Source organism: Calonectris borealis, chromosome 3, assembly GCF_964195595.1.
Source record: "Calonectris borealis chromosome 3, bCalBor7.hap1.2, whole genome shotgun sequence".
Lineage (NCBI taxonomy): Eukaryota > Metazoa > Chordata > Aves > Procellariiformes > Procellariidae > Calonectris > Calonectris borealis.
The window spans coordinates 65,196,911-65,221,792 of record NC_134314.1 but is presented as its reverse complement, the minus strand read 5'-3'; the positions used below and the strand labels follow the sequence as shown (position 1 = coordinate 65,221,792).

At 40.7% G+C, this 24,882-nt stretch overlaps 1 protein-coding gene across 2 annotated transcripts in view; it reads right to left on the bottom strand.

The window, feature by feature from the left end:
- Window positions 1-1,660: 1,660 nt before the first annotated feature.
- The window catches only part of PDE7B (phosphodiesterase 7B), a 174,034-nt gene continuing 150,812 nt past the window's right edge, over window positions 1,661-24,882 (bottom strand). For both annotated transcript variants that reach the window (XM_075145875.1, XM_075145876.1), the window contains 9 exons: window positions 24,562-24,625; window positions 22,842-22,937; window positions 21,067-21,167; window positions 19,430-19,561; window positions 13,324-13,415; window positions 12,123-12,267; window positions 10,022-10,118; window positions 6,740-6,820; window positions 1,661-6,163 (listed from right to left, as the gene is read on the bottom strand). In XM_075145875.1, the coding sequence (XP_075001976.1) occupies window positions 5,946-6,163; window positions 6,740-6,820; window positions 10,022-10,118; window positions 12,123-12,267; window positions 13,324-13,415; window positions 19,430-19,561; window positions 21,067-21,167; window positions 22,842-22,937; window positions 24,562-24,625 (1,026 nt within the window). In that variant the 3' untranslated portion in view covers window positions 1,661-5,945. The remainder of the gene's footprint in view (window positions 6,164-6,739; window positions 6,821-10,021; window positions 10,119-12,122; window positions 12,268-13,323; window positions 13,416-19,429; window positions 19,562-21,066; window positions 21,168-22,841; window positions 22,938-24,561; window positions 24,626-24,882) is intronic.

Below are 24,882 nucleotides of genomic sequence, written 5' to 3'. Positions count from 1 at the left end.
GCATATTGTATTGCTTCTTTTCTTAATGAATAGTTATATTTCCCAGATTCTTCACCTGAGCTTTAAAACCACAGTTAAGTCTTTGGACAGGACAAAAAAATTGCCGTATTATTAATTTTTCTTTTGCTGTTAAGTTCAGTGATTAATTTCAACATGCTAGTGTACATTATTTGTTTTGAACCATTAAACATCAACATCCATACAGACAGTGCCTGTGTAGAGTAGGAAAATGTATTGACTTAGCTGTTCTTGAAAATAACCCTGCTAAATCCGTTGTGGAAAATTGTGAGTGGTTTTCCAATGCGGACTATGTAAAACTTCTCCTGGAGAAACCATCACAACTCCATCCATATACAGGACAGATCTCTAAGGGGCTTCAGTCTAGAATCCATTCTGCAATTCAGCTTGCATCTGGGGGACACAGGAAAACACTTTGTCATGATTTTGAAGGGTTGTTTTTTTATTTTAAGGAAGTGTATTTAAAATATTGGCTGAATAACACCGAAACCGAATTTATATCCAGCTCCTGTATTCAGTTCAATTGTGGCATTTGCTCTGCACAAACTGTGAGAGTATTGTTACTGAAGACTTTAAGGTACAAATAAATTCTGGCTTTAGAAATGTATCAAAGTCAAGAAGACGACTCCCTGCAGTGGCAGAAGTCCATCAGCGATGACAGGTATTTCTCACTTAGAAATGGTGTAGAATGTTAATACTTCCCATATTTTCAATTAAACTTCACAAGCCTCTGTCATGTTGCACATATATATTACATTGTCCGCAACCAAGAAATGACAAAACGGAGATTAAAACTGACCAACGACACTAAGGAGAACTAGTTACTGGAACTGAAACAATAGTAAAACACACCTCCCTCTTCTTTAAATACTTAAACAGGGAAACATTTTCCCTGGGTTTGAAGATCCTTCTACTATATGCTTGGGAGAAAGATACAGAAAAACTTTCCTTGCTGATAACTCCATTTAAATTTCTACAGCAACGCTAAGGGTGAATTTAGAGAAAAGTTCTCAGAAACAGTGCACTAGGAAAGTGATTATTTTGTTGGTAGGAAGGGAGAGGCAGTGCGAGGACAGATGCAGCAGGACTTTTGCTGCCTTGTCCAACCAGAATGTCTTCTGCAAACTAAGAAGATGCTTTCAATCAACTGGCTCTACCAAAGAGCTTTGGACACTTCTTTTTTTTTTTTTTTTTTTTTTTATTAGTTGTCATTCTTTGACATGATGAATACTTACAGCAGTATGTTAAAAAAGATACAGTTAAGTCTCTTGGCATCACTGCATAGCAGTCACAGCATTTTCACACAATCTAGTGCTTCCTTTCAAAATGATGCATATGGCATATATACGCACATATGGGGGCTGATTCTTGGTCCCAGTGAAGTTGGTGGGACCAGTGTTTGGCCCATAGAGTTGTATAAGATATGTGAATATGTATATATAAAATGCTTTACAATAAACATGACATATACAATCTTGAATTCAAAGATAAGCAGAATATATTTTACATCCAAGTCAAACTTATGCTCTGCACTTTATGTACCTAAAATATCGGATGGATTATAGAAACAAATAATAGAATAATAGTTTGCACCAGTCAAAGTAATTTGGTTAGATATTCATGGCATGAAGCTTGCCTTGGGTTTTTGTTTTGTTTGTGTTTTGGAGTGGCTTTTTTTTGATTTTCAGGATCTTAATTCAAATTTAAGTATTGATTTTTGCGGGCCATGAGCAGGGGATGGTGGCGTTAGGAGGGGAATGGCAGTACTTTATGGACAACTCAGCCGAGTGACTTACTTAAAATATAAGGCTATAAATTATGGCTGGTACCCTGACTGATACCTGAAAAGAAAATTATAACTACTTGAGTGTTTCTCCTTTCCGAGGAGAGTCCATTTGGAAGGGCTAGTATGCATTCTGTCTCTGTTTTATTGGAAACTTTTAATAGAAATTTCAACCACAGATTGGAAAAGCTGGTGAGATAGCTATGCAGTGTGAAAATGGGCTTATCTCATTTACTGTGGTAGCAGCCTTCTCACTGATCATTTGGGGCGACTTTGATTTGCTTCATGAAAACCAATAGTTTATATAAAAATAATTGACCTAGATTGTAGATTAGGTTAGATAGAACTGTAGATCATGTGTTTTTTTTCTTTCATAGACTCTATTTAACCTCAGCTGCTCCTTTCTCTGTTTCTGTATTTCAAAGGTATGCAATTTCAATAGTCTTTTTTTTCCACTTTTGGCTGGTGGCTGGAACGTTGACCCTTAAAAACCCAAAGGTAGGTAAAAATCTTTACTTAATGAAAATGCGTATGTATGCATTATTTTAACCAGTCTAGAAGTTTCACTTATCACCACTTTATTATTATTATTGTTGTTATTTATACAGAATTTGTCTCTTTGATGGTATGAAATTTAGAGAAACTAGGTTTTAATGAAATGATTGTATTTGTGGGGCATAAAAGCCTTTTAAGCTCCTGCTTTTAGCAGTTTTCTGCTGCTTTCCTTATATGAAAAACCTAACTCAGTTTTAAAACTCCAGAATCTTTTAGCTGCACTGGCCCAATAAGAAAGAAAAATAATTTACAAGGGCTTTCTGTAAAGTGGCTAACAGGGCTAACAAGACAAAAATCTGCATTATCTGCATAGTTGTTTTTCTATTCCGTGCATCTAGCATTCTGATGGCATCCTGGGGAGAAATCCCAGTATAGAAATGCCCTCCAAACTAGAGATACCAAATATATATCACGACCGCATATACTGAGCACTGGTGCTGTTGGATTGGCTGTATCAGGTACGGTTTGGTGGCTTCTACGGGAAATCAAATGGTCAAATCATTTTGCATTACAGACCCCAGTGAAGCTGGCTGCCAGGCATCTGCTGCCAGAGCCTACCTTTTCAGCGCACTTCTGTCCAGAGCACCGGAGGCAAACTGGCCCAGACCCAATCTTGTGCAATGGGTTTGGCTGATGAGTACAGAAGCATTTCTGCAGCCACCCTGAACCCGTTTCAAGCATTGTTTCATTAGACAAGGGGATTGAAATCTAGCAAGTATGTTCAGTGCACCAAAAAACCCCACAACCTGTTCATTTTAAGAGCAGCTTTTCAAAGTTAGGAAGTTTTAACTTGGTAAGAGCAGACTTGTAATGGACCCTGTAGGCTCTAATTACAGAAAAGGTCTTGGGTTTATTATAGCTATTACAGAACTTGATTTGTACCTAAGCTTTCCTGTTGGACCTATTTTCTGGAAGCTCCTCAGAAACAGCCCAACAATGTATCTGTCAAGAGCTTTTTATGCTGCTAGAACACCGGCTTTGTTTAAGTACACTTCAGAACATTTTAAAAAATTCTTTGAACTAGATGGAAAATGGCTTCCATTTCTTAGTAAAAAGACAAAACAAGGGAAATTATATCCTTTTGTATGTACTTAAGTGCTTCTAAGCAGCACATTACACTGCTCGCGTAATGTCCTAATAATTGTCCTACATCTGTCAGGAGAAGGAAAGATACACCTAAAAAGCTGCAAAGTGGTGATGCTCCCGCCCCCACCATCTGGTGGTTAAAAAGACATTTATGTCCTGCAGTTAGAAATAATTTTATTCTACTACAACTCTCTCTCTTTTCTTTTTATGGTACTTCTACTGTGTGAGTCCCATTTAGAAGAGGGAGGAAGAAGAATGTTTGCTACTGCTTATAGCTTACAAAACAGTAGAGGAGAAGAAAAACATCGTTCTCAGGATGCTTTGTGCTCTCATAGCGATTTCCACCTTCCTACTTCACTGGGTTTCAGTCTCTTTCTCTGAAGATACATGTCCAATGAATTAGTAGAGTAAAACATCCTTTACTAAAACTTATGCTTTTTATTCTCCTTTGAACGTACTAGTCACCTTATGAGCATGAACACTTTGTCTAATCAAGTCAATATTCCCTGTAATTGAGAAAAATTCTATTGTATCTCCCCTTGCACTTTTATAAGTAAATATTATCTTTCTCAAACACCAACCTAAATAGCTCGCTCTTTGTTGGCCTAAGGTATTCACGTCCAAACATGATTACATGGCCATGCCTGCTAGTTATTTTGGAAAACAGCTATACAGATTTGATGTACTGGGGGTTTACAACAACACTGTACTTTACCTGAATGCAATTAATTTTTCTGGGGGCAGAGGAGAAGGGGACAATCACTTCGGTGCAGTGCAGTAGTGTTCGAGAATACAATCTCATTGAAATGATGGAAGCTTAAGTAAAGTTTTATAAAGACTACCCAAACTGAGGTTGTTTATGGCATAGATAAGGCCATGTATCTTTCACAAACACAAGACCACAGAAAATTCCTCATTACTGTGATAGTTAAGAGGATTTTTCTTAACAGTTTGACTATAACACATTTTTCTTCCTTCATTGAGAGAGACTGATCTAAAAGTCAGTTGAAGTTTTTTTTTTAATGAAAAGAAAAATACAAATGCATTTTGATGCTGGCTATCTAAGGAGGGAATGTGGGGAAAAAAATCAACTACACTGCAACATCACTCGAGAAAACAATTGGACTCCAGAACTATTAGAATGTCGTGCTTTGTAGATCACTAAGCTATTTAATAAAAATTCACACTCTTGAATAAATGGTAATCAGGTTGAACTGTCAAATTATGTGGTGTTGCTGTGGGTTTTGGTTTTTTTTGAACTTAAACTTCAGGCTCTGTGAAGCATTTGCCTAGACCAAATGTGCAAGGTGCCATGGATTAACAACACGGACCCATATGGAATGTGTTTGAAGTTTTCAAGAAGTTATCCTGCCAGGCTTCATTCCTTAATGACCTTTGATACACCTTGGATAGTGGAAAGGCAGTTCAGAATCATATCTTGTGATCATATGATTTTGGCAGCTATCAGAAGATGAAGGATGCTAAAAGTTAAGGCTTTTATCCACAAACAATGGTGTATATTAATAAACTCTATATCGTATTTACAAATGCTTTCTCTTGTATTAAAACTAACAGTATTCTGTTCACAGTGCCAATGTTTTTACAGGTAGCAATCCCACAGTACTCCAGTATTTTGGCATGGGAATCAGTAGCGCTTTGTATTTACAGAAAATGTACACATATGAATATAAACATGTTACTTGAAACAGTACTCAAAAGATAGATCTGTTCATGTTTCAAAGGTTTAGACTGTACAACACCTTCCCTTTCGTTTGCGAGGGAATACTGTTCCTTGCAATGAGAAGATGCCCGTCTTTTATCCAAAGTGGCATAAAAATGATTACCAAAATGAGCCTTGTTACACTGGAGTTGTGTATACGGAGAGTAACTTCAGTCCAAGGTTTATAGATCTGTTTTTTAGTGCACAGAATACAAAAGTTAAAAAGGTTTTTTGTTTTAATTACTAAAATAACCAGACTCTCTCTGCCCTCTGCGAGCGCTGTCTTGCTCAGCCAGTGCCCTCTGGATGCTGAAGATGCTGGTGGTTTAATGTGCAGCCCAGCTGCCAGCCTGGAAAGCATATGGCACTCTGGGCCTATATACATATGTCACAGTATGACTCGTGGTAAATGAGTATATAACCAAGAGTGCCTCTATCTATCTCCCCTGTTCTCTCAGTAATCCTCCCTGCTTCACAGCAGCCGTACCCGGCCCGGCTTCAGTACTGCTGACTGGGGCTCCGCATTCAGGCAGTTCATGATCAGAAGTGACGAATGGCATCAGGCATGCACAAAATGAAGAGAGGGGAGAGGAACGTGAAGGGGATCCAGAAAGGAACTCAGCAGAACCGCGGGCTTGTTCGTGAGGACCCTTACAGCTTCTGCTTTGCCATTTCTTCCCTTTCCACGGTCTTGACAACAGGCTCCTAGCTCCCCGGGATTTTGTTTGCTGCTGTGATCAAGACAGAGATAGCAGTGCTATAAGGAAAAGTGCAAAGCTGCCACTAAGGAGTCTCTTCTTCATTTAAAGTCTGTTCTTGGCTGCCAGTCACTTGACCTGAGTGGTCATTGCTCCTACTACTGCTGTGTTGCTTGTGGAGCAAGCTCCTCCACTTGGCCTTGTTCCTCCTGAGATGGTTTAGCATATTTTCAGATAGGGGAGTATCGCCTGTAAACTGGGCCCACCTCTCGAAGAGTGGCTCTACGATGTACGTCATGAACCCTGGGGAAACACACAAAGGACAACAGGTGAGGAAAAATTCATTCCATGAGTGCATTACCCTATAGAGTGCCTCGAGGCTTTGTTCCCCTCGAGGGAACGCAGCAATATAAGTGGCAAAAACCCTGACGAGAAATAACAATAACACCTCAAGCAGCCATCAACTGCTTTTGAAATGCACAGCTTTTGACCAGCGCACATGACAAGATGTGGCTCTATCTGTGTATGTAACAGTAAAATCTGTGAGAGACAGCATCCTTCTCTGAGGAGATTTCAGACCAGAAAGTAACCGGTGTGTAGATCACATGCGTTGGCTGCGATTTTTCTCTGCAGATATTAGAATGACCCCTTTTTTCCCTATGCAATGACTCCTTTGTCTTTCTATTGAATATTCAGCTTGGATAGGTTTCTTTTTGAACATTTTTATTTAGAGTGTGAATCGTGACTCTTATGGTACCTACAGTTCTTACTGTTAAAACAACTAGATTGGGGAGGAGGGACGGGGAAAGAAAAGTTTCTCTTTGAGCTTGTGCCATACTGAGATAAGCATGGAGAGAGGAGAATGAAACTAACACTTACCAATCTGTATGCTTGGTATTGTATCCTTCTGCTGATTGCAAAGGGGACTTATTTCCAGTTCAAATTTTTGTTCCAGGTCACCTGCAAAAAAAAGAAGAGAAAATAATTTGCTGCCACTTAAAATCTCTTCTCCATACCTATGTCAGACTCTTACAGTGACTGCAACTGTGTGGATTTGAGCAGCGGCAATCTTGCACCAATGACGACCATGTTAACTGTCTAAATACCTTCATTGTTTGGACTTTGTTTTAGGTATCAGAGAAACTGAGTATGCACACAAAGAAAAATCTCTCTAAGGAAAGGTGACTTTTGAATGAACATTAAATCTGAGCACTTACATGTTCTGAGGACCTTAATTTTTAAAATAGATTCTCTCATGTGAAAGATTTTTATGACATTCTAGTTCATTTACTCAGTGTTCAAATGTCTTCCTATGAGAAAAATGCAGAATATATATTTTAGAAGAAACGCATCTCTATTAGTATTGTAGTGTGAGCTGCTACTGTGTGCATGTAGAAATTGCTGTTAAAGGGCAGTGCGATGGAGCCTGGCAGTCCGCAGCTGTGTCTGCACTAACAAACTAATGAGGGCCAGAGCATGGGCGTAGGCAACATGTGTTCATGTGTCAAGAGCTATGGAATTCAAGTTATACATGTGGAAAAAGGATGAAATTAAAAATTTGTCTTATAATTGTGGTGTAGCTGGGTATCAGGGCTATGCTTGTGCTGCTGCGCTGAACTTACGTCACCAATTCCCTGGGTGGTCCAGGACATCCCCAGAGTCATCTGCACAGGACTGACTCAAGACAGCAGACAGACCTGAAACAAAGTGGTTGACCCCACCCCTCACCACCTTTCATAGCACAGTATTTGACTAATTGGAACAGGAGGTCTCCAGGTGTGAATCTGGGACTGCCCTGGAGACTCCTACAAGGCAGCTCCTGCTGTGACTGCCGGTGCCCCCGGCTCTGTTTCAAATTGTTGGAGAACAGCCCGGGTGGGGGATCTGCTCGTCCCAGATGCCACCTGAGACTGCTCCAGAATTGACCAAATTTGGCATTGAGAAGACGCTTATAAACAGTCAGTAGAAACTATTCCTGCAGAGGCATAAATGGTCACGCAAGAGAGTCTTCCGTACATAGGTAAGACAGGAGATGTTTTTTATGTACTTGAAGGTAATCAATAGCAATGATCACGTGTATGGTCACAGAGGACCACAGGCCAGCTGGATACAAGGGTTTTGGTTTTGTTTTGTTTTTTTTTTTTTTTTTAAACAAACACTGTCTGTGAGTGCAACACGTTCATCCTTTGTGATTTTTAGCCTTCTCTGAGACACTGCCAGGGTACGGTCCTGGTTACTGCATGAGTTACAGACCCTTTCCTATCTACAGTATGGGAGGGAAGGGAGACTAGCTGTGTGCAAGCTAAGCTGCACACTTGCCCTCAGGCAATAATACTTTGTCCATTAGATTTATTAATGTTACTTAAACATTAGCCATTTTCTTGCAACTTGTTTCTTGCCAGTTCCAGTTTTTATATAAACAAATCAAGTTCCATTATTTACCCTGGGTTCCTATTTGACTTTTAAAACGCCCATTTGAGAACAAGTTAAAGTATTTTTCTAGGAAAGGTTCATGTTAGGAGCTGCTGTAAGCATCAGGTGCTCCCTGAAACGTACCTGAGTTGTATATTTTATTTGCTAATAGATGTAGTGCAGATGCACCAGATGACTGGAAGATCAAGATCTCAGTCTATTAAAATAACATTAGAAATGTTTGGTACAAAAATGTTCAAACTTTGTATGCGTTTCAGAAGGAAGATTAAACAAGGCACAAACTGTGGGATTATCTGTCTCATCTACAGTTAAAAATCAAAACGTGAGAGATACGGTTTTCAAATGCTAAAAAAAGCCAGCTTCAAGCCCCAGCATTGTGTGTAAGGGGGTAGAGAGGTCTACAATAACATTTTAAAGTGATAATGGTATCTAAATACATGCTATGTAATATTGTTTTTTGTATCACTTACCAGAATTATACAGCTACCAGTGACAGTCAGATCACAGTTTCTGTATATTCTCCCACATGAGATGCTCTTTTTCTCCCTGTTACGCTCCTAACTGGTCTCGTATGCTCCAGTGTCCACTTTCACAGGTATATTTTAGACATTATACTAATAAATCTTGAGTCTTGGGGAAGGCTTACATTTATAAGAGTTGAGTGCCGTCTTTCTCAGCATGGTCCCTCAATGCACTAAAGGTGAGGTATCGCACAACTGGGGCCCTGTCCTCATGAGCTGGATATTGATTATGCCTTGACTATACATCTGACTAAAAAGATCTGCATCTGACAGGCTGCTTATGTCACCTCAAAAGCATCAAAGTCAAAGACATTTCACCAGCTTAAACTGACATTGGCTGAAAATTAACTTGCTGACCTATTTGTCCTTGTTAGGGACTAACTGTACCAGGTACCAGCTTGGACGTGGCTTTATTTTGTAGTGCAGAATTTTAAATGAATTGAGAACTTCATTGTGTGCTCTTCCAGTGTTTGTACCACTTGCCTTTGGCTCTCAGGATGCTCCGAACAAAGAATTTAGCAGTGATTGAACTCTGCTGCACCCTGTGTTGTAGCACAGCATGACCTTGCCTATGCAGATAGAGCCAAATGGTGTAATTACTGTGTTTCAGAAAAAGCCCTGCCGGACTGTGCTCTCTGCAGGGGTTTGAAAACACTCGCAATAGGTCCTAGCTGAGCTTTGGCTTGTCTGCTTTGGCCCTTTGAACAGCGTGCTGGGCAGTGCATTTGAACCCTTTCTCTGCATTTGTAGGCAGAAGAATGTGTCATATTTGGGAAACAGTGAGGGCAGGGCTCCCATCGGAGTTGTAGAGGGAACGTGAAAAGCGAGATACAGCACAGTGGACAGCGGTAGGATTTTGGTGCGGAGTAGCCCTGGCGCCGTTCCAGCTCAGAAGAGCTAATGGTGGCTGGAGGGTTCTCAGAGAAGAATCCAGCCATGGGCTCTCCAGCCGAATTCAAGCGCCGAGGCACAGCAGAGAGCCCTCCCTCCTGCCTGGCGCTGCTACAGGAGCAGCGCGGGCAAAGAAATACTTGCCGCTCTTCTACCCCTTCCCACTTTTCAAATGAGGCAGAGTATCTCTTCAACAGCTCGCTCCTGAGGGAGATTTCAAGGCCAGCCGGGCCGGCTGAACGCTACCTCTGTCTCGCCACACAAAAAGCCTGGAAGGCCGAGGTGAAAGGGGACCCCCGCGTGCGAAGGGGCTGACCTTGCCGGTAAAACTCTTCGCAGACCCGTTCGCTCCACTGTTTGCTCAGATCCCAGAGCCGGCAAGGGTTGCAAATGTCAGCGCACTTGAGTGCAATCTGAAAGCAAAGAAGATAAGTAGCGGTGAGAAAAGAAATTATTGTCTAGCAGTGCTTCAGCAGCAAATCTGCAGCCATGAAACTCCCAGGCCTCACCAGCGATGTTGGGAAAGGTTAAGATCACCTTTTAGAGACAGCCTCACCCAAATACGCCTTTTGAGGAAAGAGCATTTATTTAAGCTGCAAACAAAACTTCCATTCAGCCCTCCGCTTTACCATAGTGAGAACAAGAGGAGGGCCAAATTCCAAGGCTGCAAAGTCTTTTGGATATTCCTTGCAAGGAATAAGCCAACAAAAGCCTCAGGCTGGCTCCTGCTGCTTGCCTGGCTCAGCATCCGTGGCTGATGACAAGGAAGGGAAGAGCCAAGCTGGTGTAAGACTATTTGGGCATCATTTCTCTGCGGTCTCAGTGAGTGACCTTGCATCTCACTTCAGTTACACTTCATCTTAATGTCTGCATATTTTTGTTTACAAAGCTAAGTACAGGGCTCTCTGCACTGCCCCTGGCTTGGCTTCACTTAGTTAACTAGTACTTCTAAGTGCTTTGCAGGGGAATGAGTACAGGAGGGCAAGAGGTTTTTAAAATCAAGTAACTGCTTCAGGAAAGTAAACCATGTAATAGTCTGTCTGCCTTACTGCCTTGGAACAAGATGTCATGTGCCTCATTTCTTCACAGATTGAACACAGTCAGTTAGCCTGACAGAGGTCAGAAATCATTCTGGCACTCGGCAGGAAAACAGAAATATTTCCTGTATCATTTCAGACGTGTGAACTGGAGGAGGGAAGTCTCCAGGTCACTTTTCTCTCTGGATTAAATTGATTGGCCTTAATGTTACTGTCTATTACAAGGACCTTTCAAACATTCTTTAACTTATCCTGATCAATCAAGACTTCTTGATTTTTTTTTTTTTCCTTCTTCCACAGCTAATCCACCAGATAAATAGGTCTCACCATATCTGTGCCCTAGTTCCTATCTTAAAGAATGTGCATAAGAAACTTTTTGCCATAGTTGAGATCTGTAATCCCTGTACCTCTGGCATTTGCACAACTTTCTTGCCTAATCTGTCTAGAAATATGATAAGCCCATCACCCTGCCCTGCATGGTCCATGCAGGAATCTGACAGAAGACGGTATCTGATGGAGGACAGGCGAGCAGATTACTACATTTCCCACGCTAGTGGAGGGGGAAGAATTAAGAGATCAGCACTTCTTCCCTTGCAGCTGTCACCTTTCCTGTAACCTCGACAAAGTGATAACATGTAGATGTTTGTTTTACTGATGATAACGATTACTTAAACCCCTTTATGTATTTAAGAGTGAAATTGATGTCATTTCTCCAGAGAAGCGTGTATATGCAGCTACTTTAATCACAATAATGCTTTAATAGGTAGAGGTTTATTCTGAAGAGCCTGTTAATGACTGCAGCTTAGCTGGAAGAACCAGTTTGAATCTATTTGATTTTTAAATAAAACATGGTTTCTTCATTAGCTGGGCAGATCCACTAGAGAAGCACCTGCTGCCATGGCAACAGCTGTCTCTGCAGAGGCAGTTTCTGAACATCCATCACAGGAACGGGACTTGGGCACCTGATGTCAGGCTCTCTTGGAAAGAACACTGACAAGGGGGCTCTCCTGCACGGTGCTAGGAAATAACACCGGTGAAGCAACATTTGCCAGAAGAGAAAGTATAATTGAAGCATTACCTGGCAAGAGACGCAGTGGTCTGGAAATAAAATAATTAATAGCTTATCTTAGTTTCTCAGCATTTGACACTCTCCTGTATCTGTTGCATTCACGGCTTTTTAACTCAAGGAAATTACATAAGGAAATACTGGAGGCACCTTATGCTTGCCTGGCATACCAGGTGGCTGAAGCAAAGTGTTTATGGTGATGAGTAAGGAGACACTGATGTCCAGACACACTACCATATGCTGTTCTAACATATACTAGGAAATACTGTGACTTGAATAAAATACAACAGTGGAAAAATAATTTTTGAAGTTACCTGAAGCATAAAATGTCTGTCTTGTGCATCCTCCAGCCTCAAATCCTGATTGTCAAGGTGAGATTTCAGACGGATCAAAAACTCATTCTGCCTGTTGATGTCTGTTGCCAAAATCAGGGAGCCCAATTGCTGCTCAATGTCCTGTCTGCAATAAGGAAAATAAGCCTCTTCAATCATGGAACCATTGAACATTAATAGCTCAAAGCAACCTGCTATGGATCATAGCTAGCATAAAGCCTCCTCCTTCTTTATGGATCCAGCCTGATCTGTTTGGTCAGTCCCTGCTGGGGTTTGCAGGGTACAACTGTTCTAGCTGCCTAAATGGGTTCAGGAGGAATAGATAATATAGTAGGAAAATGCTTGTTGGCAGAGGTGGTTCTGAACAGTGCTAGGAAAGTAAAAAAACCAAAACAACAGCACGATGCCTCTAAAAAAATGCTCACATCTTACTTCAGCTGCTCAGAGCTGGGTGCTGAATACAGCAACTTTAAAGCTGCAGTTGAAGTTGTAAAGGACTGAAGTCCTTTGAAGTAGGACTGAAGTTGTTGGTCTGATGCAAAGGATTTCTGGAGGGATATGGAGCTTATTGCTTCCAGGTAATTTGTTTATATTCTTGGAAAGGTCACCTCTGATTAAAACTTAGTATTGCAGGCTGTTTCATTGGCTCAATCTCCATTCCTTGCTGGGAGTAACACTGCACAAAACCAGCAGGTAAAAAGTTAGCATCAACTTGACCGAGATGCTCATGTTGCTGGTTTTTTTTTGCTTCACCCAAAAAGACAGTGAAGACTGAACCACACACCTCCCCAGTCAGGTGTGGAAGTCCTGAGCAGTTTGCAATGCTACTCGACCAACTCCTTCATTTTTCTCTCTATTTCATGCTTTTTAATCACTAAATCTTTCCAGATTTGGTTGGTGCTATGTAAAATGAAAAATGCCAACAATGGATCTGAAAAGGTCCATTCCTAGTGGAGCTCCCCGTGTTCCCAGTGCTGACAGTGGCCATTCCTGTGCTGCAGAAGTGGCAAAGTCTTAGAAAATACTTCTGCTGTATAACTTTGTCTCATGATTTCATACTGGCACCAAGAGAGGGCAGGAGGTTCAGCCTATTCTGAAGCCTAGGCCTCTTTGCCAGTCTCCTTTTGAGTGATGGAAGCCATGGACTAGTTTCAGTGATGCATTTCCTCCAGCGGACACTTACGTCACCTCCTTGGGCAGATGAGCGAGGAGCCGTGACTCTCGAAGCATGCCTATCGTAGATCGCCAGTGATGATTTTCTAACACTGAAACATTCTAGGGAGGAATAAAAGGAATAAATTCAAGGATTAGGCAAGCATCCATGGTACAGATACAGATTTGCCATATCACATGATGCCTAGAGCTGGTCGGAAGTGCTGTAACGTGAGCCTAAAATGTGTGCTTCTTAGCCAACAACTTTTGGATTTGAGGAATTGGTCTGGATTTCTAAAGTTAAGAACCTTGTGCTTCTAGGTGTCCTAGTTAAGGTCAGCCCTAGAGTCCTGTTTTTATACAGTTTTTGAGTCCTGCTGTGAACAGAGGAGCTAATCTCATCTGAGTGGGAGGTAGCTTGCATTCTAACAGATTCATTGACAAATGAATTAAAGCATGAATGCAAAATCATGTTTTTACCTCCTACTGATCTCAGGCTGACTTCTCAGCTTCTATAATTTGAATGCAGAGTGGACAAGAAAAAGAAAACTAAACTGCTAAATTTCCCTTGGAGTCAGGGAAGAGGAAGCTGCCTGCAGCTGCTCAGTGAAAGCAAGAGGAGTATCAGTATCACTGAGCATCTGCAGGCTCCAGCAACTGTCTGCCACAAATTTTGAGTCCTTTTTGTTTGTTTGCTTCCAACTAAGTGGAATCAAAGTTAGGTCAGAAAAAATTCCTAGAGAACAGAGACCCAGCTTTCTAGTTTGTCTGTAAATTACAACAAATTGGGTATCTTGTGTCTGATGACTTTATATTACTATCCTAACACAATGCATTTGCCAATCATCACTCGTTTAGTTCACAGAGTACTTTCTACCACTGAACGCCTCAGAAACGTCACTTGTTCAGAAACCTCTAACACAATTCTCCTAATTCACAAAAGCATCTGCTTGCTGCAGAGAAGCAGCCCAGCAGAGCACCCCTCCAGTGAATGGCACAGTCCTCCGTTATCCACACCAACGTGCACAGTGTGAATGAGACGACTGTCACCTAGCAATAGGGACACTCTCGGGGGACTTATGGCATCTGATCTCTGTTTTGGGCACTTTATGCCTGTAGATGAGCACTGCATTAAAAAAAACCCAAACACAACCAAACCTTTTGGGCAGGTAGCAGAGCAAGGACTCCATCCCGTCACTGCTAACTGGGAAACTAGAGTCAGAATCCCTCTCCCCGGCCACTGTTAATCTCTGGCTCCCTTCTGCACGGTCCCACAGCTCTGAGGTGCAGCTGCACTAGTGCTGCCTTTCCTGTCGGATGTGATGCACAGCTTTCACTTCTCTAAGAGGGACTGAGCAGTATTTTCTCCTTAAGGCTTCCCCATCCTCCTTTGTAATCCTAATTACCTAATCCTAAATATCTAATGACTGTTGAAACAGTCAGTTTTGCCAGTAACCAAGACCCAATTTGCATTTTGATCATCTTGTCAGTATTTTTCTTGAAGTTTCATGCTCAAAATTAGTGCAAAGGTGAGAATGCAAATTGGATTGATTTCCTATTACAGTATTTTCTGCAGTACGTGCTGTTGCTTGTGAATTCACACAATCACTGATACGTTGCTTTGGTATTTCTTTAGGTTTTTTTTGTTTTGTTTTGTTTTGTTTTGTTTCCCTAATAGAAATCACAGATATTGGGGGAAAAAACAAAGCAACCAACCCCAAAACTTTCCAACCATGCAAAGACCAAGTCCTTTTCCTTGAAAGCGCTGACCGTTTCAGAACTCAGGATCAGCTATGCAGTATCTAAATTACTTTTGACAGCAATTCTGTTCATTAGCCAACTTAAAATATCCCTCTTCTCCTTTTGCCTAAATACATCAGGATGGACTTTTGCAACCCTACACTCTGACCAAGAAAAATAAGGGAATGCAATAGAACATAACACATTTTTTGCTTCTTTCACCTCCCCAGTCTTGGAGCTGAATCCTGGTCCCGACAGTCACCGCAAATCCACAGGCTGCCATCCTCCTACCCAAAGGTAAATTAGACAAACCCTGCCTGACTGTCACCTTTGGCTTTTGGGAAGGCTTACACTTGTTTAAGACAGTGCCTATGTGCACAGTCCCTGTGGCCCCGCTCTGACTGCACCCTTGAAACATCCCAACTGGGGAGAGCCCCCTCCGAGCACCCTGTGCCCCCATGTCCCTTCCCGCACGGCAGCGTTACTTGCTGGGAGGAGCTGCTTCACTAGCACCTACCTCAACCGGGGAATTACGCTCCATGGATGCGGTTGCTCTTTGGCCATGCTGAAGGCCAGCCAGAACAGGGCTGAGTGTGTAGGTATCTAAGAACTTTCTTGCATCCAACTAATAGTTACTCAAAGGAAAAAGCAAACTCAGGTATCCATACCAGAGTATTTCCACTTCTGTAAGTTTCTGCTCTTTGCCTGCTGCTATAGGGAGAACTTAAACCAAAGCCGCTGCACTGCCTAGTTTCCCACACTTAAAGCACATGGAGGAGGGAAAAGGAAAGGTCAAGTTAACAAGCGACAACTGAGCATGAAGTCATATGACTCCCCTGTTAAATGCAAGCAGCCAGAACCCCTGAAGCTGCTGCCAACAATTAGTAGAGTCAGCTATTCCACCTAGGAACACTCTACTGCCTTATTAAGACTAATTGCCATGACCTATCTGATTGCCTAGGCTGGTGGGGAGATAACCTATGCAGGGAAAAGTCTATGTGCTGCCTTGCAGACTGGGGTTCTCAACTCTGATTTCCAGAGAGCTTGCTTCCCCTAACTTTTTATTTTTTTAAAAACTGAGTAGCACAGGTTTGTTTTAAAGGCTGCATGCTAGGAAGCCTCTGTCACATCTACTGCCTAAAACTAGCGGATTGCTGTAACACAGACTTCAGCACTGTGAGAAAAAAACCCTGTTTTTTCACTAAGGCTATCAAATCTCCAATCTGTGACTTTCCCTGAGCCATTCAAACTACCACACTTGACATATGCATTTGGAAAAGAATAGTAACTTGAAGAGAGGAAGACTTGCTATTAACTAGGTGCGGAGAAAACTTCAATTTTAATTCAGAGTGGAAGGCGATCTAAATTTCTTTCCATCTGGTCATCCATTCTTAGTCATTGACCAATTGGTTTAACTACACAATGTTAAATACCTGAAAATGATACTTTAATTAGAAATGGTGCTTTTAAGGAAGACTGCAAAATAGAAGTGTCATAACTGATGCCCAAAACATATTTTCCTATTTCTAGTTTATATACATCTATATTAAAGTTGTAAAGCGTTCTTTCCTAGATTTCTGAAACCTGTTTTGTACTACAGATATTGTATGTGATCACTGCAGACTTCTAAACTATTATCTTTCATTTAAGAGCCAGGCAAAGATAGATCTCAACTCTGTATTACTGAAGTTATAACATTTTTTTTATGTCAATGCTATTTGTTTTCTTAGGAAATTCATAAATCATTTTAGGTAAAATACAGTTTCTTTATTTAAAAAAAAAGCAGTATGACTTCTGGTGTTAGGTTTGATGTGGAGATTTGGATAAATACAAGGCAGGATTGTATCAGGCTGAGCAACCTTGAATTGTATGCTGCTTTCGGTCAAAGGAAGCAGAAATAATGTTGGATAAGCCAAATGTATCAACCAGAATTTGAGTTATTTGTGATCTTTAAGGCTACAGAGATCTAAGAAAATGATTATCAAGCGAGAATAAAACTTTTCTTTTTCATTTTAATGGCCAATGAAAGTTAGAAGCGAAGTCTGCATCACATAACAAGGAATGCTCTTGTGCTCCTCGCAGGAGGCTAAGTGACCTCCAGGTCCCTACTGTCACCTTTTACAGTCTCAACTGTCTTTGTAATGTTAGAGACTTGAATGAGGCACTTTTATTTTTGTGGAAAATTATGGTGCCTCACATGCAATAGACTCTTGTGGAAATTACCCTAGAGATTACAGAAAAATTTCTTGAATCATAAAATATGGATTTGAAAATGAATATTGAGAGTTTTGAACTCTTTGGTGATGACACCTATCTTCCTGAAACATGATTCTGCTCATATATGCCCTTCAGAAGCTGTCAAACACTTTGCATCTTTGTCAAATACTGACCGATCTCATTTTGCAAAACCTTTTTTTCCAGATGATTCAAATGTAAAGTTCTAATTTAAATTTACAAACAAACAAGAGCAAAGAGATGCCACAAACAGATAACCCTAAGTCTCAGTTACTACTGTCTCAGTGACAGACGACTGCCAACTATGTTACAACTTACTTACTTTTGTTTGATTATTTTTCTGATTAGTCCCAGCAGTTCTGTGGCTCTGCTATTTAAAAACAAAAAACCCTAGAACTTTTTTGTTTCAGCTTCAAGCACATGTTAAAGTACTAATCTTGAGAAGAATATAATTTATTGTTTTAAAGACTATTCACTGAATCTAAATTTTTGACTAAAAATGTTTTCAGCAAAACTTTTTTTCCAGCATTGTTATTTTTATTGGCATTCATGTACTGTATACCACTAAAATCTTTGGAAACAATCTGGGATCAATTTCCGATAAAATAATGTAAGTGAAACTTGCCAGTGAACGTCCCTAAACAGGATACTTAAAAATCACATTTGCTGTTGAAAGATTGCATTTGCTGTATTGTCACTGCCTCTTCTAACCAACATTTGAAAGTATATTCAAGCCCAGTTAGCTGAGCAGAAACCATCTCTCCAAGATAGTAATATTTTATTTTAGCTACATTTCTTTCAGATTAGTCTGAATTTTCAACCTAATTATATATTACTGTTTCCCACTATTAATTTGAGAAGGAGTTGTTTATACCTTTTCATAGGGCCAGGGTTTTTGTGGAATGGCTCTACCCACTCCTCTTCAAAGGATCCTTAACATAACCTTCCCAAAGTCCCCTGGCTTAGTGCCCTGGCTTTTCTCCCTCCCCACTCAGCTGGCCTGACATTTAGAAAAGACGGGAGCAAAATGCACCACACACGTATGGGTATCACAACTCTCGATCTGCTAAGTACGTGTAGAAAGACACATAGCTATTAGTGAGCTTCTTCAGCTCAATTAATTTTTAACTTGGGATATTCTGTTTCTGACACCTTATTACAAAGGCTGAAGTTGACTCTTCTGAAGGCTACAAAACAATACCATCTCCCTTCGTTAGCTATGAATTACGGTTAGTGCAACCAAAACGATTTACGGTGTTGCTCCGGCGTGTATATGTAAGTATAATGTAAAGAGTAGAGATGTGCATATATAATCATGTATACATGCATGATTATACACATAAGAGAGTTGTAGATAAAATCCAGAGCTTGCCATGGGCCAAAATTACAAATACATTCAAAAAGGACCACAAAAATCAGGGCAGGATAGGTTCACTGAACTATCAATGTAAACTGAAGTTTTTGTTTCAGGGAGTCTTCTACTACTGCTTGCCAGAGCTGGGAGGATGTATACTAGGTGAAGGACAGCTCTGTACTTATCCCAGGCTTACGTTTCTCTCAGATCTTTTGCTGGCTGCTCTTAGAAACAGGATACCGGTCTAGACAGCCTGTGGTGTAACCTACGGTGGCTGTTTTAACTTCTTTCTTTAGATCTCCAGGCATGTTTGGGTGAGTATCTACAACTTTTCCCTTGGTTTCCTCTATCTCCTATTTTTTTTAAAAATTGCAGTATTCATTGTTTAATTTTGCTAGAGCCACATGAAGCAAAAGTTTCTTTCAATGCAACACCGATTTAGGACAAGCCTGCTGCTTGCTTGCTCACTGAAGGAAGATGGAATACAAATTGTGTCTCCGTGATTTTAAATCTCCTACCCACAGTTCCTTACCCCAGATGATCTACAGCAGAAATAACCAGGCAGCTGATTTGGCTTAAATGTCCTCTACAAGATCTGACATTTCCACTTTCTTTCTATGTGTATCAGCTTTGCTGTAAGAAGAGACACCCAGTGAGGACTTTAACTGAAATTGTCCAGACTCTAAAGTGCAGGTTGATTTGAGCAACATCCCCCCTCTGCCAGATTTTGGCATGGAAGTTCACTGCAAATTGCTTAGACCCTCCTTGACACCATTTTACATATTATCAACTTGATGAGCAGTTTTACCTGGTACAGGCTGGCAAGGTGGTGTTTAGTTTTGATCAGAAAGGGCTGGTTGACCCCTGGGTGATCCACGTCATGAGCCGCAGCAGCTAGCAGTCCGAGCATGATGTCCGATGGGGTGAGGAAGTTGGCAAGCTGAATCACACACGTTAATCACAAAAAGAACATGAACAGTAAACACTTTTCTTTTGTCTTTTGGCAAACAAAGGAATCGGCTAACATCATGGCATTGCTCAGTTTTCTAGGACAGTACACAAATGTCAAATATAAAACAAATTTTGTGAACAACGCTTTTAAGGTGCCTGTTGAACAAACATCTATAAAGATATCAGACTATATACTCATATGTTATTACAGTTTGTACTTCTTATCTCTTTATCGTTTATGGCAACATAAGGATTGTTGTTACAGAAGTGCTTGAGCTTAGTCTAGAAGATTCAGTTTTAAAAAGTAAATAAGTATATTAGTAGCATACGTTAGCATACATGATAAGGGCTCTGCCTCACACAGTATTTAGTAATACCAACAATACATCAGGCTTCATTTTTCTAGCACAGCACTGTGCTGTAAAATGCAGAGTTTGTAAACTTTTGAAATGTCAAACTTGACTGTTAGATATCTCAGTTCAACTATAGGGATTTTATTAGAGAACATAATTTACCTTTCTAACTTCAGACATCCAAATTTGAAAACCTGCCCAGATTTTTTTCTACTATACAGCTTATCATTCAGAAGCAAATTTTGTTATCATTGGGAAAAAAAAATTGAAGTCTTAGCGTTTTCTGTTTCTGAGCATGAGGTAGTTATTACCGGCCTGATGAGTCTGCACAGAGTACAGGTCTATGAGCTGAAAGAAGCATCCTGTGATGAGAAATGAAGAGCAGTACGGTACAGATTCTGGATATTGGCTGTCCTCTGCACTTTTTGACAGCAGGGAATTGCAGATCTTGCAGGAGATGGACATACAGGAAAGCTGGGGCCTGCTCCTGTCCTCACTTACGATTACCATATCCTGGTCTGACAATTTGCTAATTCTAGGAGAACTTCCCTTCATTGAAGTTAAGCCAGGAAAGATTAGTTATATTCTTACACTGTGGCTCAGCATTACAGTATTACAGTGCCTTCCAATAAGAATAAAGCAACATCACACCCTCATGTTGTGAGGGCTTGCTGCAGCTGTCAAAAGCTGCTGTTCACTCGTGCAGAGGACACCCTTGCAACAGACCCAGTCAAAGGGAACATTTTCCCCTTTTCAGGTGTTGCACTGCCAAATTTGGTATTTTGAAATATCGACGTGAGGGGCCCTGAAGAGACTGAGGCACAGGCAAGCGCTGCCTTCTACTGGCTTTGCTGGGAGGACTGCAGCCACTCACAGCTGGCCGGTACACCGGTCATGGTAAAACTTGCCGGAACTCATATGACAGCACTTTGACATGTCACCTGTGGGATGACAAGTGACTCCCGTGGCTTGTTTAAAGTGTCTGTAACCTGTAGCTGACTCTGCTACTGCCTTGTTGCTGACTTCAAGTACGCAATCATTTTCCGCTATCTAAAAATATTTTTGGGGTTTTTTTTTCAATGCTGGGAAAAAAAATTGAGAATTATCTGAAAGCAACATCAGTGTGAAAGGTTGTCATTACCTTGGGCTCCCTCAGATAGCAGTGCATAGCTTGTGTGACATCAGCAGCATGGACAGCATTGTGGTACGGGTTTTGGCTATGGTAATCTTCTTGAACCATAACTGGGAACCAAAACAGAAAATAAAGATCCTTTTGTCTCTGAATGCCACGGCCACAAGTGGGAACTGGATTTAAAATACAATTTGAGGTTTTACAGTCAGCTGCCTAAGGAGTTTCTTCAAATATCTGTAGCTTACTTAGACTGGTGCTCTTATTGGGATACCTTTAGAGAAAAAATGCATGAAAGGATTTGTGAGGCCCAAGGGTCTAGTTCATAAATCAACTCTTTCTTGTCTTAGTGAAGGCTCTCATTCAGGAGTAAAATAAATAAGGAAGAGAGGCAAATTTATCCACAACGGAGTGTAATTATTTACGCTGCTGTCATAGGGTAGTAATGTCATTAAGGCAGTACCACCTATTTTACAGCAGCAGGGGGTGAGGCCCCGATATCCTGGCATCGTTTGTTAGTTGAGTGACTAGCAATGGTCATAGGCATTCCTACATCCTCCAGAGAGAGAAGCAAAAGATAAAGCATTGGGGTATTCGGAGCAAAATCTTCTGTAATTATTTTAGTCACGTCTATGCGTCCATTTTAAAATACCAGTCCCTCTTGTTTTAGTGTGCAGTGCTGGAGCTGGTCCAGCTGGAAGACGGAGCGACAACCTTTTAACTCTCAGCTTTCACTCGCACAGAAAATCATCGAGGTGTGTGCTTCACACTCATCTGTTCCTTGCAGCAGTGCCTGCGCCATTAGACGGTCTCGGGGCAACACCACGTGAATAGTGGAAGCCGCAGGTGACCTTGCCCAAAGCGCTCTGCTTGACACTGTCAAATTAATCAAACAGAAAGGTAATGGGCAAATTCCCCATGGCACTCTCCTCCAGCATGGGGAACGCCAAATAAAGTCCTAGCCTTCAGTTTGTTTCCAGCTCCACAAGCATTTGAAGTTACAGTAGGTAATCCTTTAAACCCTGAATACCGCTAGCTCTAATTATCCGAGCGTCCACTTCTCGGCTGCCCACGGGAGTCAGAAACGGCAGGGAGATTTTGCTGTCTCCACACCAGAGGAATGTGTTCCAGAAGCGACAATTACGCAGTCTTAAAGAAGAGACCTTGCCTTTGAAACTCCATCTGACAGCCTAACAAACGGGCATTCAGCCGCATTCAAAACATGATGCAAAAAGTAATTGATTTTGGCCAATTTCTTCTTTTGGTTCACTGACAGCATGGGGCTAATATTTCTGTTGGCAGTAACAGCAGCAGGGGCTTTCATCAACACTATTCAGTGCAGACAGCTTGATATAATTTGTTAATTTTGCACATAAGCTTTTAACTGCCCTGGGTCTCAGTGGTCTATTAGTCACTAAAATAATGACACTGCACCACAATTGTACTGTACACGGGTAGGTTCTGCAATGTCCGTCTGTCTGTGTGGGCCTACTCGGCCGGCCACATCTCTGCATGGCACACTTTTTTTTAAATCACCAGTGCAATTGTGGTACTGGGATGCTTCAGCCGAATGCAGAGCCTTCTGAAGTCCCTCCATTGACTTAATAGGTACTGAACCAATTACCCGAGTGCCTGTAAATCGAATATATATCATAGAAGCGTTTTACTGAAATATTTGCAACAACGTCATGATTTTAGATAGATACGCAGACCAAGCCAGTGCCTTCTTTGATGCCCTACTTAAGCTGTAAATTGCATTTAAAGATGGCTTTGAGGTGAGCACTTACCTAAAAACCTGTGTAATGTAACCATATCTAACTGGAAATGGTGAATAAGTCCATGCACATTGAAAAGGTGACAAAGCAGTGTTACGAGACTGTTTCCTAGAAGCAGAAAGGAACAACTCTTAGATTTCCTTAACGTGTAGTTACAAACCAAGCAAGACTAAAAATCTTGGTAATTTCCTATTAGTCAGCTCCTATCACCTTACCTCCTATCATATGAGCTTAGATGACACTCATATACTCAAAAGTAGCTTATATAAATTATTCCTATATATAATCAAGATTTGATGGTACAGCTGTACCAGTGGAGTGCCATTCTTGTGTCTAGATGCCATAAAGTCATGTTTGCTGTTTCAGCATGACACAGAAGGTGAATTGATACGGTTTTAACTGGAAATCTGTTGACAGGCTTGTTTGAGAACCACATCATCTTCATAATTCAGGTCTCCCTCCAGAAACGACAGAAATGAGAATGGCTTTTCTGCCACTTCAGTTTGCCATACTGTACTAATTAATTAATTACTGAGAAATTAGTAGTTTATAATTATATTTTTTAGTTTACACATGGCTGTACAAACAGGTAATTAACCCACGTACCTAGCTCAGCTACAATTGCATCTCATAATGATGATGCAGACAGGAAAAGAGTTGCAGCATTTATGGTCTCAAGTCCCACTGTAATGTTACACTGGCCTTACTGTGAATCCAGTACTGGGAACTCCGGCAAAATTGAGCCTAACTAGTATTATACGATCTATACACACCCACAGTATTTAAAAAAGTTTGCACTGCATAATTTAGCAGCAATGTTTCCAGAAAAGTTAGAAAAAAACCCCGAAATTAACCAACCCATACAATGAATAAACAATGTTTGAAGGGAGTCTTTCCTTATTTAATGTAACTCCGGAAAGAAAATAAATACATGTACAAAGAGGACACGGAAACTTATTTGGCCTTGACTACTGAGGGGTGCAGAGAGGTAGTTTAGAAGAATTATGCTTTTGCTTCCCTTGCCATTTGCAGTCCTTTCCACTCTCCACTGCCTGTCACTCAGCTGAATTACCCTCTAAACCAACTTTTTTCTATGCCTTCTGCCCCAGCCAAACCTAATTAGACTGGGGGTGAGGAATGAGGTATCTCATCATTCCTCTGAGCAATACAGAAAGGAGAAAGGTGTGATCGTGACCCTCTTCAGCAGTTACTTGACCAAGAGGTATTGCCTAGACATTTGTGTGTGTGTGGTGTTACATGCATATATTTAGACAAAACATTTCACAGATTTTGACTGTCTTAATGACTCTCCCAATTTTTACTGCTGAACAGAAGCAAGGGTGTCTTCAGTTAAAGGTATTTCATGTTGATAGAAATCGACTGATTATGGAGGTCTGGACTTACCGACCAATGTATCTAACAGGTATATTTGAAGTACCTTTGGAATTTCCCAGGTAAAGGAAACTGGAACACCTCCTTGAAAAGGTGACCATAACAAATGTAGGAGATGAGATTAATACAAAACCACACTTTAAACATTATCCTACAGTTGTGAACATTCTGGGAAAAGCCTGAAAATGTTCAAAGATATGATTTTAAGAGAAGTTAACTGTGTCCAATTTCTCTTCAGTAATCTAAACTGGAAACGTTTAGCAATTAATTAATTAGGGATTTTTAGAATAGAAATATATATGAGAGATATTAAAATAAAAACTTTTTAAAAATTACTTACCATTTGTCAAGCGGTCAAACAAGAAAATGTCAAAATCCCACATTCCCACTTTGGATAGCATATGCTAGAAAAAACAAATATGAAAAGGCAAATGACTGGTATGTCAAACTGTAAAGCAGATTTAAATTATTATTCCACATTAATCAATCACAGGATTGATTGCTGCAGCTTTAAAGTTTTGTTTGGGAAAGCTAGAGAGATGTATTTGAAATATCAGACACCAGGAACCAAATTTAGCTATACTGCGTAAAATATCACTTGCACTTTTAACTGAGGAGGTTTTAAACTGGACACTAAAAATACCTTCTAAATGGAGCTCAA